This window comes from Cryptomeria japonica, chromosome 8, assembly GCF_030272615.1.
Source record: "Cryptomeria japonica chromosome 8, Sugi_1.0, whole genome shotgun sequence".
Taxonomy (NCBI): domain Eukaryota; kingdom Viridiplantae; phylum Streptophyta; class Pinopsida; order Cupressales; family Cupressaceae; genus Cryptomeria; species Cryptomeria japonica.
The window spans coordinates 324,561,765-324,589,460 of record NC_081412.1 but is presented as its reverse complement, the minus strand read 5'-3'; the positions used below and the strand labels follow the sequence as shown (position 1 = coordinate 324,589,460).

Genomic DNA, 27,696 nt, shown 5'->3' with positions numbered 1-27,696 from the left:
CTCTCCGTGGTACATTGTGTTCAACATTTTTAGGAAGGAGATTTGGTTCTCATGTGGAATGCAAGGAATCAAGACAAAGAGAAACATGGAAAATTTGAAGCCCTATGGATTGGCCCATTTTTCATTATAAATAAAGGTGGAGAAGATTCATATTTCTTACAAAATATGTTAGGAGAAACTCAAAAAGTGTCAGTGCATGGATAGTCCTTAAAGTACTTATTTTCTTAAAGGATATATTTTTTCATGCACAGTAGATTAGGATACCCCCTCTTTTATTTTTTCCCTTTGGTCTACATCCCAGAGATTAGTTTACTAGATTCTTAAAATGTCTAATAGACATTCATCCCCAACAGGAGTCATTGTTTTGATTAAGTAAAAACAAGTTTTTGAAAGGAACCCAAACCTTTTACAAATCAGGAGAGCAATAGAACTTGAAAGAACCGTTCCTGATCACTCCAACAACAAAAACTGATCCCACTCAAACAAAAAGGGATCTCAACACACTTAACATTAAGAACCACAAAAAGACAACAAAAGGAAAGCAAAAAGACAGAACAAAGACTAAGACAGAGACCGAGACAACTAGATATTTTTCATGATATCTTCAACGTGGACCACCATTTGCTTCATGTTGTTTGCAGAGGTCTTTAACTCATCCATCTCTCAACCCTTGATGTTCCCCTTATTCCTGGTGTTGGCTCTAGTCCTCTTCTCGTGACCTTTTTTGTCCAGTTGATCCTTGTTGCCCTCTTTATCTTTTATGTTATCAAATCTATTAATCAAAATGTTCATGTTGTCCGCCGAGGCTTTGAGAATCTGGAAGTTCTGTTCAGCTATCTTCTTTACTGTGAGTTCCATCTTGTCAACTCTATTGCCCAGATTATTCATAGAAATTTCCATCCCTTTCACCTCTTTATTTCCTTCCATCTCCTTAACCTTTTTTTCAGTTTCAATAATTTTACTCACCATATTTTCAATGGCTTTAGCATTATTAATTTCCACCGCCAGTTCTTTGACATTTTCAGACAGAGGTTTGTCACCTATCATGGCTCTTTTGACAATATTCATATCCTTCTTCAGGCTGCCTATGTCTTTCACCATTATGCTGACGGTATGACAGAAACCCTTAATACTCTCATTTTCTCCAACACAATCACTAGATTTTCCCCTTTTGTCCTCTTGATCCTCTTTCTGCTGACCTTGAGTATTCAAATCCTCATTGCTGCCCACAACCGGGATATCATCCCCCTCCTTACCCTGCCCATTATCATTTTTAACCTCCTCTGCCTCCTCATCAGAATCAATCAAAATTTGATTAATATCTTTGTTAGCTCCCCTGCTGATGTTTTTCTTCCTCTGGGTTTGCTTTCTAGTGCCTTTACTTTTCTTTCTTTTGATGAGTTTACCTTCAAAGGACTCGGCCTCAGACTTCGAAATATCTGAATCCACCACTATCCTCTTCCTTTTTCCCTTGTTTCTCCCCTTTTTACTTAGATCCTCTGACTCATCTTCTATTTTTGAGTCAAAGTTAAAACCACTAACCTCACTCTTTGTTTCCTCATCCCTTGCATTTTTACATTTAATAGGTTTTTCAATGTGTTTCCCTTTTAGCAATTTATATGCAAGAGCCATCAAACCTTGATGAAGAGCATGGTCTCCCTTGGGGTCTTTCTATACCTCTTTGATAGTATGGTCCATGGAACATGCAAGATAGTATGGCAAGATTACCTTTTCCCCATGGCAGAAATGGTTGAGCAACACAAAATGGTGGCCATAAGCTCTCGTAAATCTGCCATCCAACGTTATATAGGTAATTGTAGCAAACAAAATGAACCTTTATGGCCCGCATATACGTTTTGGGGAGTGATAGGAGTTGTCGACCTTCACCATTTTCTTCTTCTCACCTTTCATGACAGGAAATTTTTCCACTTCCTTATCAGAGATGTTGCGATCTCTATAGAATTTCATGCCCTCTATCATCATCCCTATGGCTTCAACAATAATATCCTCATCCACAGTCATCATCTAGGTTCCCACCAAAAATTTTCCATTCTTCCAATTCTTGATAAAGTTCTTAGTGACCATTGTATGTTTCCCACTAAGCCTCTCCATAAACACACCTAAACCCCCCTCTTGAAGAATATCCCAAACCTCTATGTTCTTCCTCCATTCTGAGCAAGAGGTAGACTTGAACCCTTTTTTATGACCTCCCATTTTTCCTTCACAATCATTGAATTTCCTACTCTCGGCTCTAGTTCTTTTTCTTTGGTTTCTATTGTTGCCCTGAATCCATGCCAAGCAATTATGAAAAGACACTTAAATAAATGCTCATCATCATCGTTGTAAGCCTTCATCGAAATAAGTGGAAGAAGCATTTAGAAATTATGGTTGATGATGCCATGTTGCCTCATCTGGATATGGTCCAAATTGAGCAAGGATTTCGCTTCACATGCAAGTTCACTCTCACCATTAATAGTAATGATTTCCTTAGTTCTGCAGGCCATGTTGGCGGCCCAGTCAGCACACGAATTAGCTTCCATGTACATGTGTGTGAAAACACACATTTCAAATATGTCACTTATTTTATTCGCTGCTTTAATAGCATTGTTTAATTACCAAGATGGCAGGAACTCCTTGTTCAAACATTTTATTATATTAAAAGAGTCTCCTTTGCACCAGACTCTGGTGCAATTGGCTTCCTTTGCTAGGACCATCCCATGATAAGCTTCCATAGCCTCAGCAACATGATTAGTTTGATTTCCTATAGGTATGCATTTAATGATTTTGCATTTTCCCCATTCGTCCCTTAGGATCACACCACAGCCCGCATTACCAGGGTTGCCCTTTGAAGCTCCATCAAAGTTGATTTTCATCCAACCATTGGAAGGACATTCCCATTTCACACCCTCTCTAGGATTAGTCTGAAAGTAATCTCATCCTTTTAATCTCCACTTCTTGAAGATTATTTGATCATCCTTGTCTTGAGGGTTAGCAATACAACCTATGATATTAATATTTTCCAATATGTTTTTATTTTATTTTCTCAAACACAATTTGAGCCTTAGACACCTTCTCTCTGAACACTTTTTCGTTTCTCTCTTTCCATATACCTCATCATATATGGGGTAAGGCTAATTTCCATAAAACTGTAGAGTTATTCCTTGATGGGTGCTGCCAAGAATTAAAAACCTCTTGAACTAATTCCGGGAAACTTCAACTAATATTGAAGTGATCCAAACATCTTCCCTAAATATCAACAGAGAAGGGACAATGAAAGAGAAGGTGGTTAATGGTCTCCTCATTCTGCATACAAAGAAAACAAACACTAGGCATACAAATACCTCTTTTTCTGAGGTTATTAATAGTTAGAATTTTATCTTGAAGGGTTGTCCAGAAGAAAATATTAATTTTAGGCGTTAGCCCTCTCACCCAAGCCTTAGCCCAACAAGGACTATCCATTTTAGAAAACTACTGATAATAAAGAGAGGCCATAGTAAATTTACCATTTTTTATGAGTTTCCAGATTAATTGATCTTCATCTTCCACCACCACCATGGAGTTCATTATTTTGTTTAGACTTCCCAGGGATGGATCAACTTGGGATAAATCCTTCCACTATCCATCTTTCCAGTAGTCCCTAACTATAGAGGAGTATTTTTCCTTGCACAGGTTCTAAAATCTACTCCAATCAGGACTTTCACTCAAAGGGGACTCGAGAAACCATGAGTCTTCCCAGAATTTGATAAGGTTTCCTTTCCCCATCTTCCATTTCACACCTTTGGCAATTAGATCTCTTGTTCTTGAAACATTTTTCCAGATATTGGATCTAATTGGGATATCTTTCGCATTGAGGAAACTTAAAAGTGTATGATATTGCCTTTTATACTTGTTATCCCATATCAGTTTCCATTCTCCCTAGTTATTATACCCTCTCCAAATCTTCTTGGCCGTAAGAAATTCATTCATGTCTCTTATTATTCTTAGACCCACACCTCCCTTTCTTATTGCTTTACAAACCTTATCCCACACAATTAGATTCATTCTCTTCTTCTCCTCGACCCCTGTCCACAAAAAAGTTCTTTGAATTTTCTCAATAGCCTCCGCAAACTTGGCAGGAATTCTAAAAAAGATGATGGCATAAAGAGGAATACTTTGAAGAGTTGATTTCAAAAGCTGAACCTTACCAGCTTGGCTAAGAAGAGAACCTTTCCAACCTGCTAACTTCTTATGGAATTTGTCCACCAAAGCTCCCCAGAATGTTGCTTATTTTTATCTTTCTTCTTTTTGGAGTATTGATGAAGTAAACAAAACTTTTAGACCAATTAATAAGTTGCCCAGTAGCTGACCCATAATTGTCCAGTGCTTTCTTTAAACTCCTAGAATCCTTGACTAAAGCCTTCCCCATAATTATAGAATCATCCACAAACTACTGATGGGAGCAAACTTGATACGCTGAAGATGGTTTCAATCCACAAAACTCTCCCTTCTCAACCAACTTTCCAATGCATCTCCCCAGACATTCCGCCATGATAATAAAAATAACCAAAGATAGAGTATCTCCCTGTCTGAGTCCCCTTGAGGACTTGAAAAAGGGGGAAGGAGACCCATTAATTAAAACAAAAAAAAGAGCAGAAGAGACTAATTGACTAATAAGACTAATACTTATAGAACAAAAACCAAAAGCCAAAAGAACTTTCATCATTAAATCCCAGTCCACTCTATCATAGGCTTTGGATAAATCAAGCTTCAGAAGAAAGCCTTCTTTTTTAGCACTCGACAAAGAATGAATGTTTTCATTGACCGAAATTATCGAATCCAAGATTTGTCTTCTAGGGACAAAACCACTTTGCTGAGGAGAAATGATAGAAGGAAGCAGCTTCAGGATTCTAGAAGTCAAAACCTTAGAGATGATCTTGTAAAGAGAGTTGCAAAGGCTTATAGGTTTGAATAGATACATGGAATTAGCTCCCATTTTTTGGGGAATAAGAGCAATAAAAGTGCCATTTATCTCTTTCAAAATTCTTCTAGCACCAAAAAACTCTTTCACAGCTCTGGAAACATCATCTCCAACACTATGCCAATACATTTGAAAAAAGAACATGGGAAAACCATCTGGGCTTGGAGCCTTGTTACCTTCAAAGAAATTGACAGCTTTCATAATCTCATCATTGGAAGGGATAGCAGTTAGATAATAGTTCTGCTCTTCCTCTAGAATAGATGGGATATAATTCATAAGGTTCTTTTGAGATTGCAGATCCAAATTCCGATCCTTAGCAAGGAGGTTGGAGAAAAACTCCATGGCAGCCTTTCTCATAGATTTTTCCTCTTCAACAATTCTACCATTAACTTTAATTTGTGATATCCTATTGATGGCCTTATGTTTTAAAGTGGACATATGAAAATATTTAGTGTTTATGTTCCCTTCCTTCAACCAAACATTTCTTGACCTTTGTTTCCATAAAGTTTCTTCTTTTGCTATAATGTCATGATATCTCATAATAATTTCATCTTCAACATTTCTTGAGGTATTAGTATATCCATTATTCTGAATCTCATCCTTAATATCTTTTAGATCTGAAAGAATAGTTGCTTTCAAAGCAAAGATGTTCCTGAAGCATTCCTTATTCCACCTTTTAACATTTTCTTTCACAAACTTAGACATTTTTACCACTTTATACATAACATTACCTTCAATTCTGACCTACCACCATTCCTTGATTTTGCTTTCCATATCCGAGTGTTTATTCCACATTCTCTCAAATCTATAAGGGAAGTGTCTTCTTCTATTATTTTCATCAGCCGTGAAGGATATAGGATAGTGATCCGATCCTGCCCTTATGTGAGCAGATAAAGAACAAAAGCAAGAATTAAACCAATCCAGGGAAATAAGAGCTCTATCAAGTCTAACCTAAATTAATTCCTCACCACTCCTTCTAGCAGTCCAAGCTTATTTTAACTCCTTGCAAATCTAGGTCATGGAGAGCATTATTATTGATGAAGTCCAGTAAGTCCAATCTATTGTCTAGATTGGTTTGGCTCCCTCCTTTTTTCTCGTTTTCCTTCAAAGGGGTGTTGAAGTCCTCCATAATCATCCACCCATCTTTAGCAAACCTATTTCTTAACAAGGTTAATTTTTTCCAAAAATCACTTATGTCAGTCTTAGTGTTAGGAGCATACATGTTAGTTAAGACCCATGAGGTGCTCTCTTTCAAATGCTTAAATCTAATACAAGCTAGATTGTTATCCTAAATCGGCACTTCTCCCTCTATAGTGTTTTTATTCCATAAAGTAACAATACCTCCCAAGGATCCTTCTGAACTACCACCTCTAACTCCTCCATTACTAAACATTTTCAATCCTTCAACCTTTTCCTTTGACATTTTGGTTTCCTGAATCAAAAAAATATCCCGATTTTTATCTCTAATCATACTTTTAATTAAATCATGTTTGTGAGGATTATTCAATCCTCAAATATTCTAGGATATGATCTTCATGGTTTTTAAGAAATACCTGCCTCAAATATGGTTCTTTGAGTCTCGTTTGCTATGTTCTTGCTTGTTTTCATAGTCCTCTTCTTTGCATTTGAGTATCTTCCTGGAGAAGTATGCTGAGCTCCCACATCCCCAAGTCTACTTCTGGTATTTCTGATTTATGTATTATTGTTGTTGTTGTTGTTATTCTTTTTTTATTCTTAATCTTTCTTTTATCCTTTATTACTTCTTCTTCTTCCTACTTTGACTCACTCTTTCCCAATGTCATTTTGATGTCTTCCTCATCTCCCCATTTTGGCTCATTTTCCTCCAAAAAAGTCAACTTTACCTGAGCTAGAGAGGCTAATGAAATCTCTGAAAGCCCTTGATCAAGGATGCTATCAAGTTGTACATCTTGGATCCATCCTTCTCTATTTTCCAACTCAGATGAATTTGATATTGAATTAAAATTGTCTCCTTCCTCTTTATTGTCTTTGGATTGATTATCTCCCTTATTCTTCTGACCATTATTTCTATTTCAAATCTTATCTGAGTTTTGTTCTATCTTATCCTTTTCCTTTTCCTTACTTTGGCTACTGACTTGTGACTCTCTTTCTTCATCATCTGAATCCTTGCCACTCTGCTCATTTTCCTGATGAGCTGTCTTTTCATTATCTATTTTCTTCGTAGCATTTCCCAACTCTCTGACTGGCACTTCCTCTATCCTTCCAACCTAGGACTGTTTCTCCTAATCTAGACCATCAGAAGGAAATGCTTTCAAAGAGTTGTCCACCTTTTTCCATAATTTAGTTTGGGATTGAGATTTGACCACATTACTCGGGCATTTTTTAGCCCAGTTCCCTACTTTCTTACAGTGAAAGCATGCAAAAGGGATTATTTCATAAACAATATTCTACTTCCATTCGCCAAGTTTTGATTCTATCTCTATTTCCTCTGGCATATCTATTTTGGGCCCAACTCCTACATAGATTCTAGCATAATTAAGTCTTCTTATGGATGTCGTGACTGGATCAATGGCAATAAGCTCCCCAAAAGCATTGGTTATTCCTGCAAACACATCTTCCTCCCAATATTCCATTAGGAGCCCAAGTAAATTTATCCAAAATGGAACTTGGACCACAAAATTATCCTCTCTTCCAGCATTAGGGTACCCATTTTGGATATACATTAAATATTTTCCTATCGCCCAAGTACCATTGCAAAGGATATTTCTGCGATCCTCCTCACAAGAGAAAGAAAAGGAAAGACATCCTTTTTTCATAGCAACCACATCAACCTAACCTTTGAAGTTCATTTCCTCTTAACAAACCCATGAATGACATCAATGTTTGGTCTCATCCCAAAAAAATTGCCAATCAAAGTATTTTCCATTCGAGCAATGTTATGATCTATAATTTGGTTAGGAACAGAAATGGCAAACTTTCCCTAAGACACATTTGAGGTATTTTTAACTGGGGGCAAGGATGGCTTACCTTTAGGTTTGACCCCAAATAGAGAGGACCATTTACTGATGTGTCCAGTCAATCTAGGTCCCCCTTTTAGATCCCATAAATTCGAAGGGTTCTCAAGATCCTTCCCATTGGATTCTTTTCCTTCCACTGTCCTCTGAACCACTTGTCGCTTGCTGTCCTGGAACTGCTTTAGGTTAACCACCTCCTAAATTTAAATTTTGACCTTACCATTCCCCTTGCCTATTGCTATCTCCTCTTCTCGTGCTCTGGGACCCCCTCCTGGGTCCCCTGAGTCCAAAGGAACATCAGGTTCCTTACCATCTGAACTCTCCCCTTCTAAAGGGCTCCATGAATCTCCTGTTGCATACTGTCTTGCTGCTGAACCAATTCTCCCACCCAAAAAATTTGAATTTTGGGCCTGACCACTCCCCTTCTCCTCCCCGCTCTTCTCCATCAAATTTTCCCTTTGTTTGAAGACCTGCAAGATCATGCAACAACAAGAGTCATTGTTAGAGTCCCAAAAATAAAAGTATTTTTTAACATGATTAGTATGTTCTCAATCTTTTATAATTTTCCAACTACTATCCATATCAATGGTTAATCTAAAAAAAAAAAAACCTATGTGTGTTCATTTTTATTGATAACAACTTTACTCATAGCCAATTTCCCTTTTTTGTCATAATTCAATATGTTTTCTAGCCTAAATTCTGAAAGTTAAACATTTTTGGTATGACACCAAATTGCTTGCAAAACAATGAATCATGCTTGAATATTGCAATAATAGAAAATGAAAAATAGGATAGGAAACGTGAACAAAAGGTCAGTTTTGAATATATTGAGAAGACATCATATTGTTTGCTAGATCCGACAGTAAGGAGTCCCATCGACAAGACACAAGTTCCAAGAGGAGACATTTTCAAAGTCTCTGCAATCTAGTAAGTATGAATGAATATCGTTATATCGAACAGACATTGCAATGTCTGTTAGATCATAAAATGAAAACTTTCATCAATGAGACATAAGACATTTACAAGACTTTTTTTACGTCTTGGCAATCTTATAAAAATAAGATTAAGATGCATGAAATGCATCGAACAAATAATAATGGGTCTCATTGATAAGATAGAAAGGGAATTATGAAGAATCCATCGAGGAGATAATCGACATCGAAGAAAGATTACAAAAGTCTCTTTGAAATAATGGTGATTGTTGGCAATTTGGCATTAAGTTGTCATTGATGTCAACCAGTTTGGCAAGGTCACCGGTAAGTAAGAAGGGGTGACCAATATTATGGCAATACACATAAGAGTGAGCAAATAGAAGGAAGGCTACCGGTACACATGACTTGGGTCATCTACCGGTAAAGAAGGCTTACTGGTAAGGCATAAACCAAGATGAAGGATATTTGTGTGTTATGAAACCACAACAACCAGTGAACAGAACAGAAAGGATGTTTAATGGTCATACCGGTAACATAGACTAAACCGGTAGTCAACCTGGGTCAAAAAAGTATGTCAAATCGACATAGGAATCCAAGAAAAGGAGGATGTCGACAAGCATGACAGCTGGATGCCAGTGGAGGTATTGCACAGGTTGGTGGAGTGTGCATCGATGAAATGAATCTGCATGTAGGTCGGCTTTAATGAGAAGCCTGCAAGTCACAGAGAATGCCAGAAGATTGTGGCTTGAGGAAGGCAAGCTGGAAAAGAAATCACATTGATCTTGCAAGAAGATTTGATCTTTGTACCTATTAGGTGAAGGAAACAGCAAAGCCATTAATGGCGAGTGACAAAGAAAAGAAAAAAAAGCAAGGTGCAGAACTCCAAATTTAGAAAACGTATATTGGAATGCGAAGGTCAGTTGGTGATTGAAAGTTGTCATAAAGATCATATCTCTAAAAAGAAGATTGCATCAGAAAAGATACAGATTGAGATTCAAAAGGAAAACCTAACACGATAGTGTTTGAATGCATTCTTAGTGGGAAACTATGGTGATAAATATATGAGCTCAAAATAGAGCAAGGTGATGTTGGAAGAGAAGAAAAAGAGAGCTTAAGTGTAGAGAAGGATCATTTTTCCTTAGAATTTTTATTCTAAGAAATTTACAGAGTGAGTGAGCAAGCAAACTGGTGAGAGGGTTTTGTTGAAATGTGGCGACTGATCAGCAAAGTACTGTACACTCAGCATGTATCCTTGCCGGGGTATTTTTTTTGCCATTTTTTTGTTGATGAAAATCGACATTGTAATAAAACCCTAAAAAGGCCGACTTTGTTTGTTGCCCTAAAAATGCATGTTATTGATAGTTCTGATACTTAATGTTATGTACAGATGCCAAGCTAATAAGATGAGAGGGGGGGGGTGAATCATACAAACTTAATCTTCCATAAAAACAATAGATTCAACCTTGGTAACATATACTTCAGTAATATAACCAAAACTGCTAAACATGCAAGCCCAAAAGCATATAAACATCATAACACTCATAACACCAGATTTAACGTGGAAACCCAAATAGGGGAAAAACACTGTGGGATTTTAGAACCACTAAGAAATATACTCTTCTAGAGTATGCTTGGTTAAAAGAAAATCTTTTTAAAGATTACAAACACATTGCTAGATGTGACCCGGTTAAGGGATTTCCCTCAGATCTGTTAGGATCTTCACCTTGTTAGAAGTGACCTTGTTAAAGGATTTCAAACACTCAATCAGAATGTCACCTTACTAAAGGGTTTTACAAATAAGACTATTAAGTCCACTCGGTTAAGAGATTTTATGTCACTTTACAAAATAACAGTAATAAAAATCTATCTGCAACTTCACATCTAAAATGCTAAAGCAGATTCTTATTTGCTCAATACAATAGGACTAATCTTGTCCATCTACTGGGCTCTATACTCTATTATTCAAATAGGTCTTCAAGCTTCAGTGCTTGGTAATCACTATGTAGCATCCCTATGCATACACTTGCTCGCATGCATTGTTTATCAACAGTTCCTTATTTATAAACAATTCGCCAACCGCTTAATCTCCTTGATCACATTTCCCATGATCAATCATAGCCATCAGATCTTCAAACTTTGACCAGGTTCAATGTATCCTTTGATCTGAAAATGTTTTACCCCACCTTGGAACTTGCATACATTTCTTGGAACTTGTGCTAGGGTATTGCGGTTCAATCTGAGCTGTAGATCTTCCTGTCGATTTTCCTTTGCCATAGATTCTTTAACAAACTTCATTCACGGCATACCAATCATTTAATCATAGCCATCTCATCAGCTTCCTTCATTAAATAATGCTTTTATTCATTCAATGCATTCTGTAACTACTCGGTTGCAACTCGGTAAATACTAAAATTCACTCGGTAGACATACCATCTTCATTAACCGATAGCAATATCCTTAGGGTTTACCGACTAGGTTCTTTGCTTGGTAACATAGTATAGTATTAACCTTACAATCAATAACATATGTATGATATCAAAACAATCTAAACATCATGATCTCATCATTGTCTAGCTCAGTAATAGTTTCCCATTGAATAACTTATTCCTCCCCTTATTCATCATATTTTTTCTATGTCTTTTACCGACATCTTTATACTCATCAAATCATACTTCTCAAGATATGGCAACATCATACTGAATTAGAAAATCAATTTCTTGACATCAATGACAAAATAATAATATTAAGACAGTAAACATCCTTAATCAGTTCTATTGATAATCATCAACAACCTTCTCAATATCCTTATTGAAATGCCAACAATCTCTCCTTGTCTGTTATAATGCCAAATGCCAACAATCTCCCCCTTTGGCATTGATGGAAAAACCAATTTATTTGACCTAATTGCTTCGAATTGCTGTGAGATTTTGAAATGCTGAATTGCTCTCCCCCTGTCATCAGAATTCTCCCCCATACATTAGTATCCACTCCTTTTCTCCAGTTTTCTCCCCCTTTGACAACAATGCCAAAAAGTAAAGAACTAAAACATAATTTCTTCCTATATGAAGTGATTTCCTGCTGTTATGTGTCAACTTAGTCTCGGTTAGAGCATTTTGTCTTCAATTCCTATTCCCTGTATTTGTTTCCTGCACACCTTTAGAAAACATCCTAAAGTGTGTAAATCAGCATCAACTCCTAAAAGATATTCTGTAGAGTCATCGAATTGATGCTTTCACCGAACTCGGTCAGTGAGTAGAAGATAGGGGTAGGACCCCTAACTTACTTCTGAGATACTCAAAAGTTTCCCTTGGCAGTGGCTTGGTGAAGATATCTGCTATTTGTTCCTTTGTGCTAACATACTCTAACACCACTTTCTTCTCTTCAGCTTCTTCTCTAAGATAATGATATTTGATAGAGATGTGCTTTGTCTTAGAGTGCATAATAGGATTCTTTGAAATGTTAATGGCACTAGTATTGTCAATGAATATAGTTACTGACTCGGTAACTTTCTCATTTATACCTTCCAACAGTTGTTTGATCCATGCTATGTTGGTACAATTCAATGTTGCAACAACGTATTTAGCTTCTACTGTTGACTGTGAAACACATCCTTGTTTCTTGCTAAGCCTCACTAGTCTTTCTCCTAAAAAAAAGCTCCTCCACTTGTGCTTTTCCTATCATCAATGTTGCCTGCCCAATCAGCATCAGTATAAACTTTTAAATCAAAATTGTTTCTTTTTTGATATACTAAGCCATAATCCTCAGTGCCTTTCAAGTATCTGAAAATTCTCTTGATTGCTGTCATGTGTGTTTCCTTAGGATCTGCAGAGAATCTTGCAACTATACCTACTGCATGTGTTATGTCTGGCCTGTTGTGAACAACATATTACAACTTTCCAATCATGGATAGGTAAAGTGTCTCATCAACAGATGCAGATTCATCATTCTTTGATAGTTTATAGTTGGTAGTCATAGGAGTACTTACTAGTTTTGAATCCTCCATTCCAAATTTCTTCAAGATTTCCATTATGTACTTGGATTGAGTAATGAAAATCTCATCTTTCATTTGCAGTATTTATAAACCTATAAAATACTTTATCTCACCGATTAATGACATCTTAAATTCTTTGCTCATTTCCAAAGTTCTTACATAGAGAGTCATTTCTACAAAAGATAATATCATCAACAAATATGGCTGAGATCAGTATTCCATTTTCATCATTCTTCATGTACATATTGTTGTTTTCACTTGTCCTTAAAAAACCAATCTTGATTAAATAAGAGTGCAATATTTCATACCATGCTCTAGGTGCTTGTTTCAAACTATATAAAGCTTTGTTCAATTTACATACCTAATCTTTATTCTTGTCTTCAACAAATCCTTCAGGTTGTTCAATAAAAACTTCTTCTTCTAATATACCATTCAGAAATGCAGATTTGACATCCATTTGATATACCTTGAAATTCTTGTAAGCAGCATATGCCAACAATTTTCTTACTCCTTCAAGTCTTGCCACAGGTGCAAAAGTCTCGCCATAATCAATTCCTTCTTCTTGGGCATAACCTTTGCAAACTAGTCTTGCTTTATTTCGAATGACCTCACCTTTTTCATTCAGCTTGTTTCTGAAAATCCACTTTGTACTGATTACATTTTTGTCCTTCGGTCTTGGGACCAGTGTCCATGTGTCATTCTTTTTTATTTGATCAATCTCTTCTGTCATAGCATTTATCCAATATTCACTATTAAATGCCTCTTTCACTATTCTCGGTTCAAATTCAGATATCAGACATGTGTTCTGTCTCAGTTTGTTTCTTGTCATCACTAGATCATCCTTATCTCCTATAATCTGACTTGATGCATGATGTCTTATGACATACTTGGCTAATACAGGCTCGGTAGGCTCTGTATGATCTTCTTCATCACTTGGTAACTGAATATTTTCTTCAGTTCCTTCTATAGTTTTCTTAGTAGGACTTGTTAGTTGAACATAGACAAATTCATCATAATCTTCTAGTTCTTTGGAATTTCCTTCATCATTTCTTTCTGCAAATTCATTAATTTTCACATTTGCACTTTCTACTATTTTGTTAGATGATTTGATCAGACATTTAAATGCTTTACTTCTAGAAGAATAACCAAGAAATGTTCCTTCTTCACTTTTATGATCAAACTTGCCATTTCTATCATCTTTGTGTATATAGCATCTACTTCCAAAGAATTTAAAATAACTTACATTAGGTTTCTTGTCATACCAGATTTCATATGGTGTCTTCAAAGTTCCTTTCTTTAGTTGTACTCGGTTCAGGGTGTAAACTGTTGTGCTTGTTGCTTCTCTCCAAAATGTTTGTGGCACTTTCTTTTCAATCATCAGGGTTCTGGCACAATCCACAATAGATCTATTTCTTCTCTCAGCAATTCCATTTTGTTGTGGAGTTCTCAGTGTAGAGACTTGTCTTTTTATACCATGATCATTGCAGAATAAGTTGAACTCATTAGATGTGAACTCTCCTCCTCTATCTGATCTAAGACATTTTAGTTGTCTTCCTGTTTCATTTTCAACTCTTGCCTTGTAACATTTAAACATTTGAAAAGCTTCTAATTTTTCTTTTAAAAACATAACTGACATCATCCTTGAATAATCATCCACAAATAATATGAAATATTTCTCACCATAATAACTTTGAACTTTCATAGGACCACAAAGATCAGTGTGCACAAGGTCTAAAATTCCCTTAGAAGTGTAGGACTTACTTGTAAAGCTCGATCTTGTCATTTTACCCATCTAGCATCCTCGACACATAGCTTTCTCAGGTTTTTCAAGACTCGGTAGACCTCTTACTCAGTGCTTCTTGCTTATTTTGATCAGATTATCAAAATTTACATGACAAAACCTTTTATGCCATAATCAGGTATCATCTATCTTTGCATACAAACATTTATTCCGAGTTGAGTCAAGGTGAAATGTGTTACCTTTTGTTTGTGTCCCGGTAGTAGCTAACTTTCCATGCTTGTCATGAACGTTGACAATTCCTTTCTGAAATTCTATTCGGTATCATGTATTGTTTAGTTGTGCTACACTCAACAAATTGTATTTCAAACCTTCAACCCAATAAACATCATTGCATCTTGCATTGTCAAGAAGTGTTATAGATCCTTTACCTTTTACCGGACATGGTGCATCATTACCAAATCTTACATAGCCTCCATCATAGTCTTCTAACATAACAAACTTATGTTTATCACCTGTCATGTGATGTGAGCATCCACTATCTATGATCCAAGAATCATTAGTATTTATGCGAGATATTAGGGCTTTTTCTTCATACCTTTCTTCATCTGATCCATCTTTGATAGCCACATAAACTACTTCCTATGTATCAGTTTCATCTAATTTATCATCATTGGATTCCTCATCGGCTATTAAGCATGACTTTCTATCTCTTCTTCTGAAGTCTCGGTGTCCTCTATAATGATTATCTTTTTGTCTATCATCTCGGTAATCTCTTTTTTTAGTAGAATCTTTGTCAGGATAGTTAGAAGCCATATGTCCTATCTTATCACAATTGAAACATTTCAAAGGTAGTTTTCCTTTATACTTACCTTTGCCTCTTGGTAACCTTCTAGCTAATAGTGCTTCAAACTCTTCTTGCTTTCTGATTTCCTCATACAATTTGTGTACTTCCTCCATGTTCTTGCGAAATCTTTCACTTTCTCCACTGTGATCCCCTTTAGTGTACTTACTCATTCTATCATTGTAATCATCAGATTCACCAATATGAAAAGAACTAAATGCAGATTCAACCTTATTTACCGATGACCCACTGTTATCAAAGTTACTTAACTCAAATGCATGTAGCTTACCAATAGTAGCATCTAAAGAAACCGGCATATTGGGTACAGACCTCAATTCATTGATTGCAGAGACTCGGATTGCATAAGCTGGTAGAAGGGTTCTTAACAACTTACTTGTTATATCCTTTTCTTCAATAGTTCCACCTGCTCCTTTGATTTGATTGACAATCTCCTTTAGTCTTGTACTATACTGGGTTATGTTCTCACCTTCATTCATCCTCATAGATTCAATTTGTCCTCTTAGACTATCCACTTTTGCTCTTTGAACATGTTCATCTCCACCATACACAGATATGAGCTTGTCCCACATTGCCTTTGCATCATTGCAGCCTTCTAGATCATTAAACTCTGAATCAGTCAATGCAGATGTTATTTCAATCATTGCTTGAATATGTTCTTGCTTTGCCTTTATCTCTTCCATTATCAATGGATAGGTGCTCACTGTAATGAAATCATTCTCCAGATAATATACAACATATTCTCCAACTCCTGATAGGTGCAGCTTCATCCTTTTCTGCCATGTAGAGAAACTTGACTTGTTTAGCTTCGGTGCATCCCTCTTATACATCTTTGGATCTTTGCCTCAAGTACCTTTAAACTTTTTCTTCTGAAGTCCAAAGCTCGGATACCAATTGATAGTTCTGATACTTAATGTTAAGTACAGATGCCAAGCTAATAAGATGTGGGGGGGGGGGTGAATCATACAAACTTAATCTTCCACAAAAACAACAGATTCGACCTCGGTAACATATACTTCAGTAATATAACCAAAACTGCTAAACATGCAAACTCAAAAGCATATAAACATCATAACACTCATAACACCAGATTTAACGTGGAAACCCGAATAGGGAAAAACCACTGTGGGATTTCGGACCCACTAAGAAATATACTCTTCTAGAGTATGCTCGGTTAAAAGCAAATCCTGTTAAAGATTACAAACACATTGCTAGATGTGACCCAGTTAAGGGATTTCCCTCAAATCTGTTAGGATCTTCACCTTGTTAGAAGTGACCTTGTTAAAGGATTTCAAACACTCAATCAGAATGTCACCTTGCTAGAGGGTTTTACAAGTAAGACTATTAAGTCCACTCGGTTAAGAGATTTTCTGTCACTTTACAAAATAACAGTAATAAAAATCTATCTGCAACTTCACATCTAAAATGCTAAAGCAGATTCAAATTTGCTCAATACAATAGGACTAATCTTCTCCATCTACTGGGCTCTATACTATGTTATTCAAATAGGTCTTCAAGCTTCAGTGCTTGGTAATCATTATGTAGCATCCCTGTGCATACACCTACCCGCATGCATTGTTTATCAATAGTTCCTTATTTATAAACAATTCGCCAACTACTTAATCTCCTTGATCACATTTCCCATGATCAATCATAGCCATTAGATCTTAAAACTTTGACCAGGTTCAATGTATCCTTCGATCTGAAAACATTTTACCCCACCTTGGAACTTGCATACATTTCTTGGAACTTGTACTAGGGTATTGCGGTTCAATCTGAGCTGTAGATCTTCCTGTCGATTTTCCTGTGCCATAGATTCTTTAACAAACTTCATTCATGGCATACCAATCATTTAATCATAGCCAGCTCATCAGCTTCCTTCATTAAATAATGCTTTAATTCATTCAATGCATTCTGTTACTACTCGGTAAATACTAAACTTCACTCGGTAGACATACCATCTTCATTAACCGATAGCGATAACCTTAGGGTTTACCGACTAGGTTCCTTAGGGTTTACTGACTAGGTTCTTTGCTCGGTAACATAGTATAGTATCAACCTTACAATCAATAACATATGTATTATATCAAAACAATCTAAACATCATGATCTCATCATTGTCTAACTCGGTAATAGTTGCCCATTGAATAACTTATTCCTCCCCTTATTCATCATATTTTTTCTGTGTCTTTTATCGACATCGTTATACTCATCAAATCATACTTCTCAAGATATGGCAACATCATACTGAATTAGAAAATCAATTTCTTGACATCAATGACAAAATAATAATATTAAGACAGTAAACATCCTTAATCAGTTTTATTGATAATCATCAACAACCTTCTCAATATCCTTATTGAAATGCCAACAATCTCTCCTTGTCTGTTATAATGCCAAATGCCAACAGTTATAAGAGGCTGGGATGCTTAAGGCATTGTAATGTTGATGTACTATTTTTGCTAGATAATAAGAAAAATTGGACGGCTGTGTATGGTGGACGTAACCCATTCTGGGTGAACCACGTTAAATCTCTATGTTATCTGTGTCCTATTTTATTTCTTTATCTTTTGTATTTAAATCTGCATATAATTGTTAGTTCATATTTGCTTCGAATCTGCTTCAAATCCTAACAATTGGTATCAGAGCGAGGTTTTCTATAAATTGGCAGTACTTTCAGATTTGAGTGGGAGCAATGGAGGATTCCAAATTCAAGGTTGAAAAGTTTAACGGCCAGAATTATCAGTTATGGAAAATGCAGATGGAGGATTACCTGTATCAAAAGGATTTGTGGCGGCCATTAGAAGGAAAGGCAAAGAAAGTGACCACAATGTCAAATGAAGAATGAGACATTTTATATAGAAAGGCACTAGGATCCATTCGATTATGCCTTGCATCGTCTGTAGCTTTCAATATAATAGAAGCAAAAACGACTGTAGATTTGATGGCGACATTGGCTAAGCTATATGAGAAAGCCTCGGCTTCAAATAAGGTATTTGTTATGAAGCGTTTGTTTAATTTGAAAATGAGTGAGGGAGGATTTGTAGCGGAGCACTTAAATGAATTTAATATAATTACCAGTCAATTGTCTTTGGTAAAAATTACTTTTGCAGAAGAGTTTAGGGCTCTCTTGATTTTATGCTCTTTTCCAGAAAGCTGGAATATCTTGGTTATGGCTGTAAGTAACTCTGTCTCTGAAAAAAATACTTTGGTATTTGATGATATTGTTGGTGTTATCCTAAGCAAGGAAATACGAAGGAAAAGCACAGGTGAGACTCCAACATCATCAAGTAGTGTTTTGAATGTGGAGAACAGAGGAAGATCAAAGGAAAAAGGAAAAGGCCCTTGGAATGAGAAGTCATGAGGGAAGTCAAAGAAAGGACGCTCTCAATCTAGAGGAAAGAAAGATTGCTGGTACTGCGGAAAGCCTGGTCATCTAAAGAAAGACTGTTGGTCTCGGAAAAACAAAGAAGGAGACAAAAATGAAAATGATAGTAAGGAAGCTAATATTGCAAGTAATACTTTACAAGATGCTTTAATCTTATGTTTAGATAATGTTAATAATTCCTGGGTAATAGATTCTGGGGCTTCATTTCATGCTACACCCCATAGAAAATATTTTCTAGATTACGTTCAAAGTGATTTTGGACAGGTATATTTGGGTGATGATGAGCCCTATCAAATTGTTGGAAAAGGAAAGATAAAGATCAAGTTGCAGAATGGAAATGACTGGTTTCTGCAGGAGGTAAGACATGTTCCTAACTTAAGAAGAAATTTGATTTTTGCAGGGCAACTAGGTAGTGAAGGTTGCATAGTTACCTTCTCAGATAGTATCTGGAAGGTCACTAAAGGATCATTAGTAGTAGCTAAAGGTGCGAAGGTAGGCACATTATATCTATGTACTGGTAACACTTACTCTACCTTAGCTTCTACAGATAAAGTTACTGCAGGGACAACAACAATAGATGTTGCAAGAATAGATTCGATAATGTGGCACCATAGGCTTGGGCACATGAGTGAGAAAGGGATGAAAATCCTTCACTCCAAAAATCTATTACTAGGACTAAAGAAGATTGATGTAGAGTTTTGTGAAAACTGTGTTTATGGCAAATAGAAAAGAGTCATATTTCTCAAGGTTGGGAAAGAGAAGAAGAGTGAGAAGTTAGAGCTTGTGCATTCAGATGTATGGGGACCGGTTTAGGTATCACCTCTTGGTGGCTCTTGTTATTATGCTATTTTTATTGATGACTCAACCAGAAAAACATGGTTCATTTCCTAAAACAAAAATCAGATGTTTTTGAAACTTTTAAGAAATGGAAAGATTTGGTTAAGAATGAGACAGGAAAAAGGTTGAAGTGTCTCAGATCAGATAATGGAGGTGAGTATTGCAGCAAGGCATTTGAAGATTACTGATCCTTAAATAGGATTAGAAAGCAGAAGACAGTTTCAGGAACTCCACATGAAAATGGTGTGTCAGAGAGAATGAATGTTTCAGAGAGAATGAATAGGACTATCATGGAATGTGCGAGGAGCATGAGATTGCATGCTAGATTGCCCTTACATTTTTTGGCAGATGATGTACATATTGTTGTCTATTTGATAAATGAGGACCTTCAACCCCTTTGGATGGTGGTATTCCAGAGGAGGCATGGACTAGTAAAAAAGTAAATTATTCTTTTCTGAAAACCTTTGGCTGTGAAGCTTTTGTCCATGTTGATAAAGAAAACAGAACCAAGCTTGATGCTAAATCTCAGAAATGTACCTTCATTGGATATGGGATAGATGAATATGGCTATCGATTATGGGATTTTGAAAATAATAAAATAACTAGAAGTAGAGATGTTATATTCAATGAGAAGGTTATGTATAAAGAACAGATGCAGGAAAAGAAGCATGAACAAGACAAGCAAGAATATGTGGTGTTGGATGAGATTCCTAAAAATCAAATACCACAGGTACCTGATGCTTAGCAACAACAGAATGTCCCACAAACTCTTGCAAGTGTTAGACATTCTACGAGGTCAAGCAGACCCCCTGAAATATTTTCTCCTTATTTGTATTCTATATTATTAATTGATTCTAGTGAACCAGAAGAATATGAAGAAGCAATGCAGGTGGATGCCAAACAACAATGGGAGCTAGGCATGAAAGAGGAGATGGACTCATTGATGAAAAATAAAACTTGGGACTTAGTCCCTTTACCTGTAGAAAAAAGAGCCTTGCCTAACAAATGGGTTTATTGGCTAAAGTAGGAGGAAGGAGGTCAGAAAAGATATAAGGCCAGACTTGTGGTAAAAGGTTTTGCATAGAAAAAGGGTATAGATTATGATGAAATATTTTCTCCAGTTGTAAAAATGACTTCAATTAGAACTGTACTTAGTCTTGTGGCTACAGATGATTTACATCTTGAACAATTAGATGTGAAAACAAATTTTCTCCATGGAGATTTGGAGGAGGAAATTTACATGTTGCAACCATAGGGATATGAGGTCAAAGGTAAGGAGAACTTGGTGTGCAGGTTGAAGAAAAGTTTGTATGGCCTAAAGCAAGCACCCCGACAATGGTATTTAAAATTTGATAGTTTCATTACTAAACACGGTTATCATAGATGTCATTCTGATCATTGTGTATATTTTAAAAGATTGGATAATGGCAGTTATATTATCTTGTTTCTTTATGTTGATGACATGCTTGTTATTGGGTCTAACATGGAACACATAAATAATCTTAAACATAAAGTAGCCAGGTCATTTGCTATGAAGGATTTGGGTGCAGCTAAGAAAATTTTGGGCATGAGGATTACATGGGACAGAAAAAATAGAACCTTGAATTTGTCCTAAAGTGATTATATAAAGAAGGTGTTGAAAATATTTAACATGCAGGATGCAAAAATAGTTAGTACACCTTTGGCTAGTCATTTCAAATTGACTAAGGAGATGTGCCCAAAGGCACAGGAAGAGGTAAATAAAATGTCTAACATCCCGTATTCATCAGTTGTTGGTAGTCTGATGTATGCAATGGTATGCACAAGGCCAGATATTGCACAAGCAGTGGGAGTTGTGAGCAGGTTTATGAGTAATCCGGGTATGGAACATTGGAATGCTGTGAAATGGATCCTTCGGTATTTGAAAGGAACCACTACAAAGGCATTATGTTTCAAAGGATCTTATGCTGCTCTGAGTGGATTTGTTGACTCTAATCTGGCAGGTGATATTGATTCATGGAGGAGCACTACAGGGTATGTTTTTACTATAGGGGGAATTGCAGTCAGTTGGATTTCTAGGCTGCAAAAGGTTGTTGCACTTTCAACCACTAAAGCTAAGTTTGTTGTTGCTACAGAAGCCGGCAAGGAGATGATTTGGTTACAATGTTTTCTGGAGGAATTGGGTCAGACACAGGAGGATCACCTATTATATGCTGATAGCCAGAGTGCCATTCATCTTGTGAAGAACTCTACTTTTCATTCAAGGACAAAGTACATTCAGCTCAGGTACCACTTCATCCGGACTATTTTGGAGGAGGGTCAATTACGACTTGAGAAGATTCACACAAGTGAGAATCTTGTTGATATGTTCACGAAGGAAGTTCCACAAGAGAAGTTGATTTCTTCATCAGTTTTTGTTGGTCTTCTTGATTGATAATTGTGGAATGTATACCAGTCGAGTCTTAGTGTTTTATCCAGCGGATGTTGCATATACAGTGGTGTCATGTAGTTTCAGTCTCCAAGTGGGAGATTGTTTGGTGTGGAGCCTAATCAGTCTCCAAGTGGGAGATTGTTGAAATGTGGTGACTGATCAGAAAATTACTGTACACTCAGCATGTATCCTTGCCATTTTTTTGTTGATGAAAACTGACATTGTAATAAAACCCTAAAAAGGCCGACTTTGTTTGTTACCCTAAAAATGCATGTTATAAGTGGCTGGGATGCTTAAGGCATTGTAATGTTGATGTACTATTTTTGCTAGATAATAAGAAAGATTGGACAATTGTGTATGGTGGACGGAACCCATTCTGGGTGAACCACATTAAATCTGTGTGTTATCTGTGTCCTATTTTATTCCTTTATCTTTTGTATTTAAATCTGCAAATAATTGTTAGTTAATATTTGCTTTGGATTTGCTTGAAACCCTAACAGGTTTAACGGACGGTGATTGAGTACTGATATAACTATAGCAAGTCCAATAGTTAAGAAAACTGGTGAGGTGTAATAGAGAAAGACAACATCCAAGTGTGACATTACACGTTGTGAGAATGTGTGAGAGAGAGAGAGAGATAAGAGAGGCCAAGAATCAGAGAGAGTGATCTCACAACTAGTAGTGTGAGATCTAATGGAGAAGAAAATACTGTCAACCAGTAGCAAGATATTTGATCAAGAGTTGCAGAATTCATTTGCAACAAGAAGCCTTAACTATATCTAAATTGTCTTTGATGGAGCAGGTGTCTTTCATCCATATTCCTTGTGAATGGAATAGAGCAGTTGATTATTTGGCTAAGTGGGCCTCAGAACATGGTAAAGATTGGAAATTTGAAGGTTGGGAGCATCTCTTCTTGGATTACTGTTAGGACTTGCAGAAGATTTTTGCTGAGGACATGGATAGTTATGAAGTTGGCTGATCTTTGGCTGGGTTTGTGATTCATTTCTGGGGCCTTGGGGCTCTGGTTCTCTTTGTAATTCTTGTGTCTAATTTTCAATAAAGTTTTTACCCCTTTATTCAAAAAAAAAATTGTATCTAAATTGTATTTCAATATATATACATCACCAAGTTGGAGCTTGGTGTAGGGGTTGGTGCTCCTTGTGTTGTTGCCCTAAAACAAAAGGAGTTGATGTTCCCTGGGTTGGTGCCCTAAATATTTGTAATCCAATGTTTTACTTGTGAGGTTGGATTGGAGTAGTAGTCTCTAGTAGAATTTATCACCAAGGTTTTTCCCATATTGGGTTTTCCTCGTATATTTGGTGTTGTGAGTTGCATTTGTGTGATTGTTCTCTTTAATTTCCTTTTTGGTTTACCAATTTGATAGTTTGCTACTTGAGATAATAACCGATATTGTGAAGCTTCTTTAAAAGTCAAAAGTTTAGGAACCATTGATTCGTCCCCCCTCTCAGGGGTACTTTGTGTTCAACAATTGGTATCAGATCCTAAGTTCCCGGTTATTTTTAAATCTTGGGTAGATTCTGGAATTAGAAAATAATGGCAAGAAATGAGTCTTCTTCCTCAAAATCCCCCATGTTTGATGGATCCAACTATGCCTTCTGGAGCAGAAGAATGGAGACCTATATTTCTTCCCTTGGTTTTGATGTGTGGATGTCTGTCAAGAATAGGTATGTTGTTCCTAGTGTTCCTCCCACTGATCTGGATGCCAAAAAGGAGTATGAGAACAATGCAAAGGCCAAACATGCTATCTTGAGCAGGTTGTCTGATAATGAGTTTGTCAAAGTCATGCACTGTGGATCAGCCAAGGAGACTTGGGATAAATTGTTGAGATTATTTGAAGGAGATGCAAAAGTAAAAGAAACCAAGCTGGAAGCACTAAGGGGCCAACTTGAAGGCATTAAGATGAAAAGATTGCAGACTACCTTCACATATTTGATGAAACTATGAACACCATTAGAGGACTTGGAGAAGAAATTACAGATGAGATTCTTGTCAAGAAGGTACTTAGATCTCTCACACCCAAGTATGATACTAAGGTGTCTACCATAGAAGAAGCCAAGGATCTGAAGACTTTTACAATGGATGAGCTATTTGGCTCACTAACAGCCTATGAAATGAGAACAACCGGTGCTACTTCCTTAAGGAAAGAAGCATCATTCAACACCACCAAAAAGGGCAAAGAAGTCACTACTCATAAAGAATCCAGTGAAGACTCTGATGCAGAGGTAGCAAACTTTGTCAAGAAGCTCAAAAGAGGATCCAACCGATATAAAGGAAAGCTACCACTTAAATGTTTCAACTATGGTAAGGTCAGACACTTTGCTGCAAAATGTCCCTACAAAGAAACCAGTGGAGATGAGTCAAGAGAGTTCACCAAATCTGCTGGCAAAGATAGAGAAACAAATGTCTACCTGGAAGGAAGGACACGCTACCAAAATCAAAACAGAATATACTATTGAGGATGATACAATAGATGAAGAAAATGCATCAGAAGATGATTACCATGAGAATGATAGAAAAGTCAATCTCTTTATGGCACTTGAGGAACCAGTTGATGATGATGAGGAAGAGGAGGATATTGAAGCTGAAGTGGATTTAGAAGGTGAGCTTATCAGTGCTCTTGGGGAATTGAGTAAAACAAGAAGAGAACTCAAAAAGGTCAAGCTTGCTGCAGTAGATGAACAAGGTCTATTGAAGCAATCCCCGGATGAGTCCAGTCAAGTTATATCTAACTTCGAATTGCAGCTAAAAGAAACCAAGAGGATATGTGAAGTTACATCCTCTGATCTGACAAAGAAGGAAAAGGAGCATCAAGATTTGAAAGTAGAAATAGTGAAGCTCAAAAAGGAGCTTGAAGAAATTAAAGAAGAAATAAAAGTAAGGAGCAAATATGAAGGCAACACTGAAGCCTTAGACAAGATGTTGAGAAAACAAAAGCAATCCAAAGAAACCGGTGGCTTAGGCTTTGAAGAAGGTCAAAGTTCAACCAACAAAGATACATCCGACAAAGAAATAAAGTTCACCTCTTCAAATGAAGGTGAAGAAAAGAAGACATTCATTGTAGGCAAGGATACCGGTAAAAAGACATATGCAGATGTTGTTGGAAATCGCCACACAAACCGGTATACACAAGCAATGAATAGAAGACCACACTCATCGTACCAACATGCAGATCCAAGGAGAAATGTAAGAGCTGACCATGAAGGATTCACCAGAGTTAACAATGTGAAGTGAAGACCCTTGATGAGGCAATTCTTTGTGGGACCAAGGCAACTTAACCGGTATGTTTCTAACTTTCATGGTTATTGTTACCCGTGTAACAAATTTGGGTATAGAATAGCTGACTATAGATTAATCAATAAGACCTCTATGAGTTATGAAAGTAGAAATCCATTTAATGCACTCTGGGATATGAATGTTGTCTGTTATCAATGCAATGGATATAGTCATAAGAGTTTTGAATGTAGGAAGAATAAACCGATGCCCTACAATAATTTCAAGGATTTATCTTTAAATAAAAATGTGAAATGTTATAACTGTCAAGAGTGTTGGTGTAAATAAATATTCATCTTGGATATTATTACACCTTACTTAAGTTTACTTAGGAAAAGAATTTCATAGTAGTTTGGATATGAGACACTTGGGTGTTTGTTCCACATTGGGATAGTGTGTGTAGGAGAATTCCCACCTTTTGTGGACTTATCTTGTTGTTACATTCCACATTCAGTGGGTGATCCACCTCATGTGGAATATTATATTATTTCTCCTACCTACCCATACCTATTTCCTACCTACCCTTGTTTCTTATTGAGCCACATGTGTGCTCACATATCCATATAGCCTTGCCTATATAAGCAAGCTCATATTCATTGTATGCAACGATTGATGATCCAGTTGATCAGTATTTTCATCTTGATAGAATACAGTTTATTCCTATCAATATTTTGTCTCTCTATTGTATTTTTCATTGAGCCCCAGATCTTGGAAAAATCTCACATGGTATCAGAGCCTATAAGGCTTCATTGATTAGTCTTTTGGAGACATTTTGGAGGCTTCAATTTTTGGATCTGGGGAGGTGCTATTTTTGGAGGCATTGTACAGTGATTTGGACATCACAGTTGAATCCGGGAGGTCGTTTCCATGAATTTTGGCTATAAAGTCAGCCTATTTGGTGAGGAATTTGTTTTGCCCATTTTGGCTATTATTATACGAATTTCGAAAAAAAATTTAGTATTTTTCGAAAAAAATAAAAAATTGTTTTGGAGGTTCGCAGAGCCCCCCCCCCCCCCCCCCATGATCTCCATACCTTTCTGCAGGTTTAGCAGAGCTTTTACAGGGCCCATAGAAGTTTGTCATACCTCACCATCGGTGCCCATACTCTATCTTGTTGGCCCCTTGCGGATCTTCTCGGCACCTCCCGACGTTGCCTGCAGGTCTTCCCGCCGGCGCCCGTGTAGTCCCCTGCGCTCTCCCCACTGCTCCCTTTACGGTGACCCTAATTTCCAGCCGGGCCCCTGCGGATCTCCTGACACCCTGCTCCAATGGCTCCCAACCTTGTACTCCCACTGGTCTCTGTGCATGCCACCCCCCTCTGGTTCTCTACCGCCGTCGCCGCTGCTGCAGGCCCTGCCGCCTTTGGGCCCTGACCCCACCGCTGACAAAGCCCCCGTCGGCCCTCCAACAACTTCCCCAGCTTGAGGTGACTTCCTAGCCCGTTGTCCACCATCCGGGCTCCACCTCTCATGGTAGTCTTTAAAATCGGCGGACCCATGTCCGCCACGTGGCAGGCGGCCATTGGCCCGCAGTCAACATTTGTATGCCAAGTCAAATCGCCATGTCACCCAGTCTGTAGTGTACGGACATCGAATGGGCAAGGAGGTGAAATTTTTTTGATGGGTAGATAGGCATCAAATTTAAGCCCATCATTTGGTGATGTCAAGGCCACGTCAGCAGTATTTTGGAAATTTTTGTACCCCCTTTTCATTGAGCTTTTTCAATTTTGCAGTTCAACTTTGGAAGGCCATATCTTGCTCATTTTTGCTCCTTTTTTGGTGCAATTTTTTTTTAAATAGGCTAAAATTTTGTGCTCTTCACAGTGGTGGAAGAATTTTTTTATTTTGATGGATGGATTTTTAGAAATTGCAGATCTTCATGACTGTACCTGTCTAATCCCCAATTTTGCAACTTCAGAGGCTTCGTTTGGGATCATACGACCTCCTTTTCAGGTGTCATTTTTTTTTAAAGTGCATATTTTTTCATCTACTTTCATAATCTGCCATTTTTTTGTAGTTATTTTAAGTAGAAATTGTACTTTCAGTATTTGGCCATTCTTGGCATATTTGGTACTTGCATTTCGCTTGGATCTCAGTTTAGATCACTAGCAATATTTGTTGAAGTCTCTTAGATCTCATTTTGAGAAGTTGTAAATTGAAATTAGAAGTCCACTTTGCCTTGTTTTGCAAGTGCCCCATTGTATTGGCACTAAGTATAAAGTGTCAAATCACCATTTTGGGGGGTTTCTTGATTGAGTATTTTGGGGGGGTGTCTTGTGTGATTGTGTCTCTCTCTAT

General features: G+C 37.1%; 1 protein-coding gene across 1 annotated transcript; it reads right to left on the bottom strand.

Annotated features, from left to right (window-relative positions):
* Window positions 1-663: 663 nt before the first annotated feature.
* LOC131857652 (uncharacterized) lies at window positions 664-26,502 on the bottom strand. The gene is made up of 6 exons (XM_059210350.1): window positions 26,485-26,502; window positions 8,166-8,420; window positions 1,729-1,789; window positions 1,200-1,511; window positions 967-1,091; window positions 664-858 (listed from the first exon to the last, which is right to left on the bottom strand). Exons 1-6 carry the CDS (start codon window positions 26,500-26,502, stop codon window positions 664-666), a joined length of 966 nt encoding a protein of 321 aa, XP_059066333.1.
* Window positions 26,503-27,696: the final 1,194 nt, after the last annotated feature.

Bases quoted from the DNA above. Each gene is read 5' to 3' on its own strand.
- LOC131857652 (XM_059210350.1), bottom strand. The intron at 1,790-8,165 runs GTCAAAATTTAA...GTTGGATGGCAG, and splicing joins TAGGCAAGGGGAATGGTAAG to ATTTACGAGAGCTTATGGCC. The intron at 1,512-1,728 runs GTAATCTTGCCA...ACTCAAAAATAG, and splicing joins ATTTCTGCCATGGGGAAAAG to AAGATGAGTCAGAGGATCTA.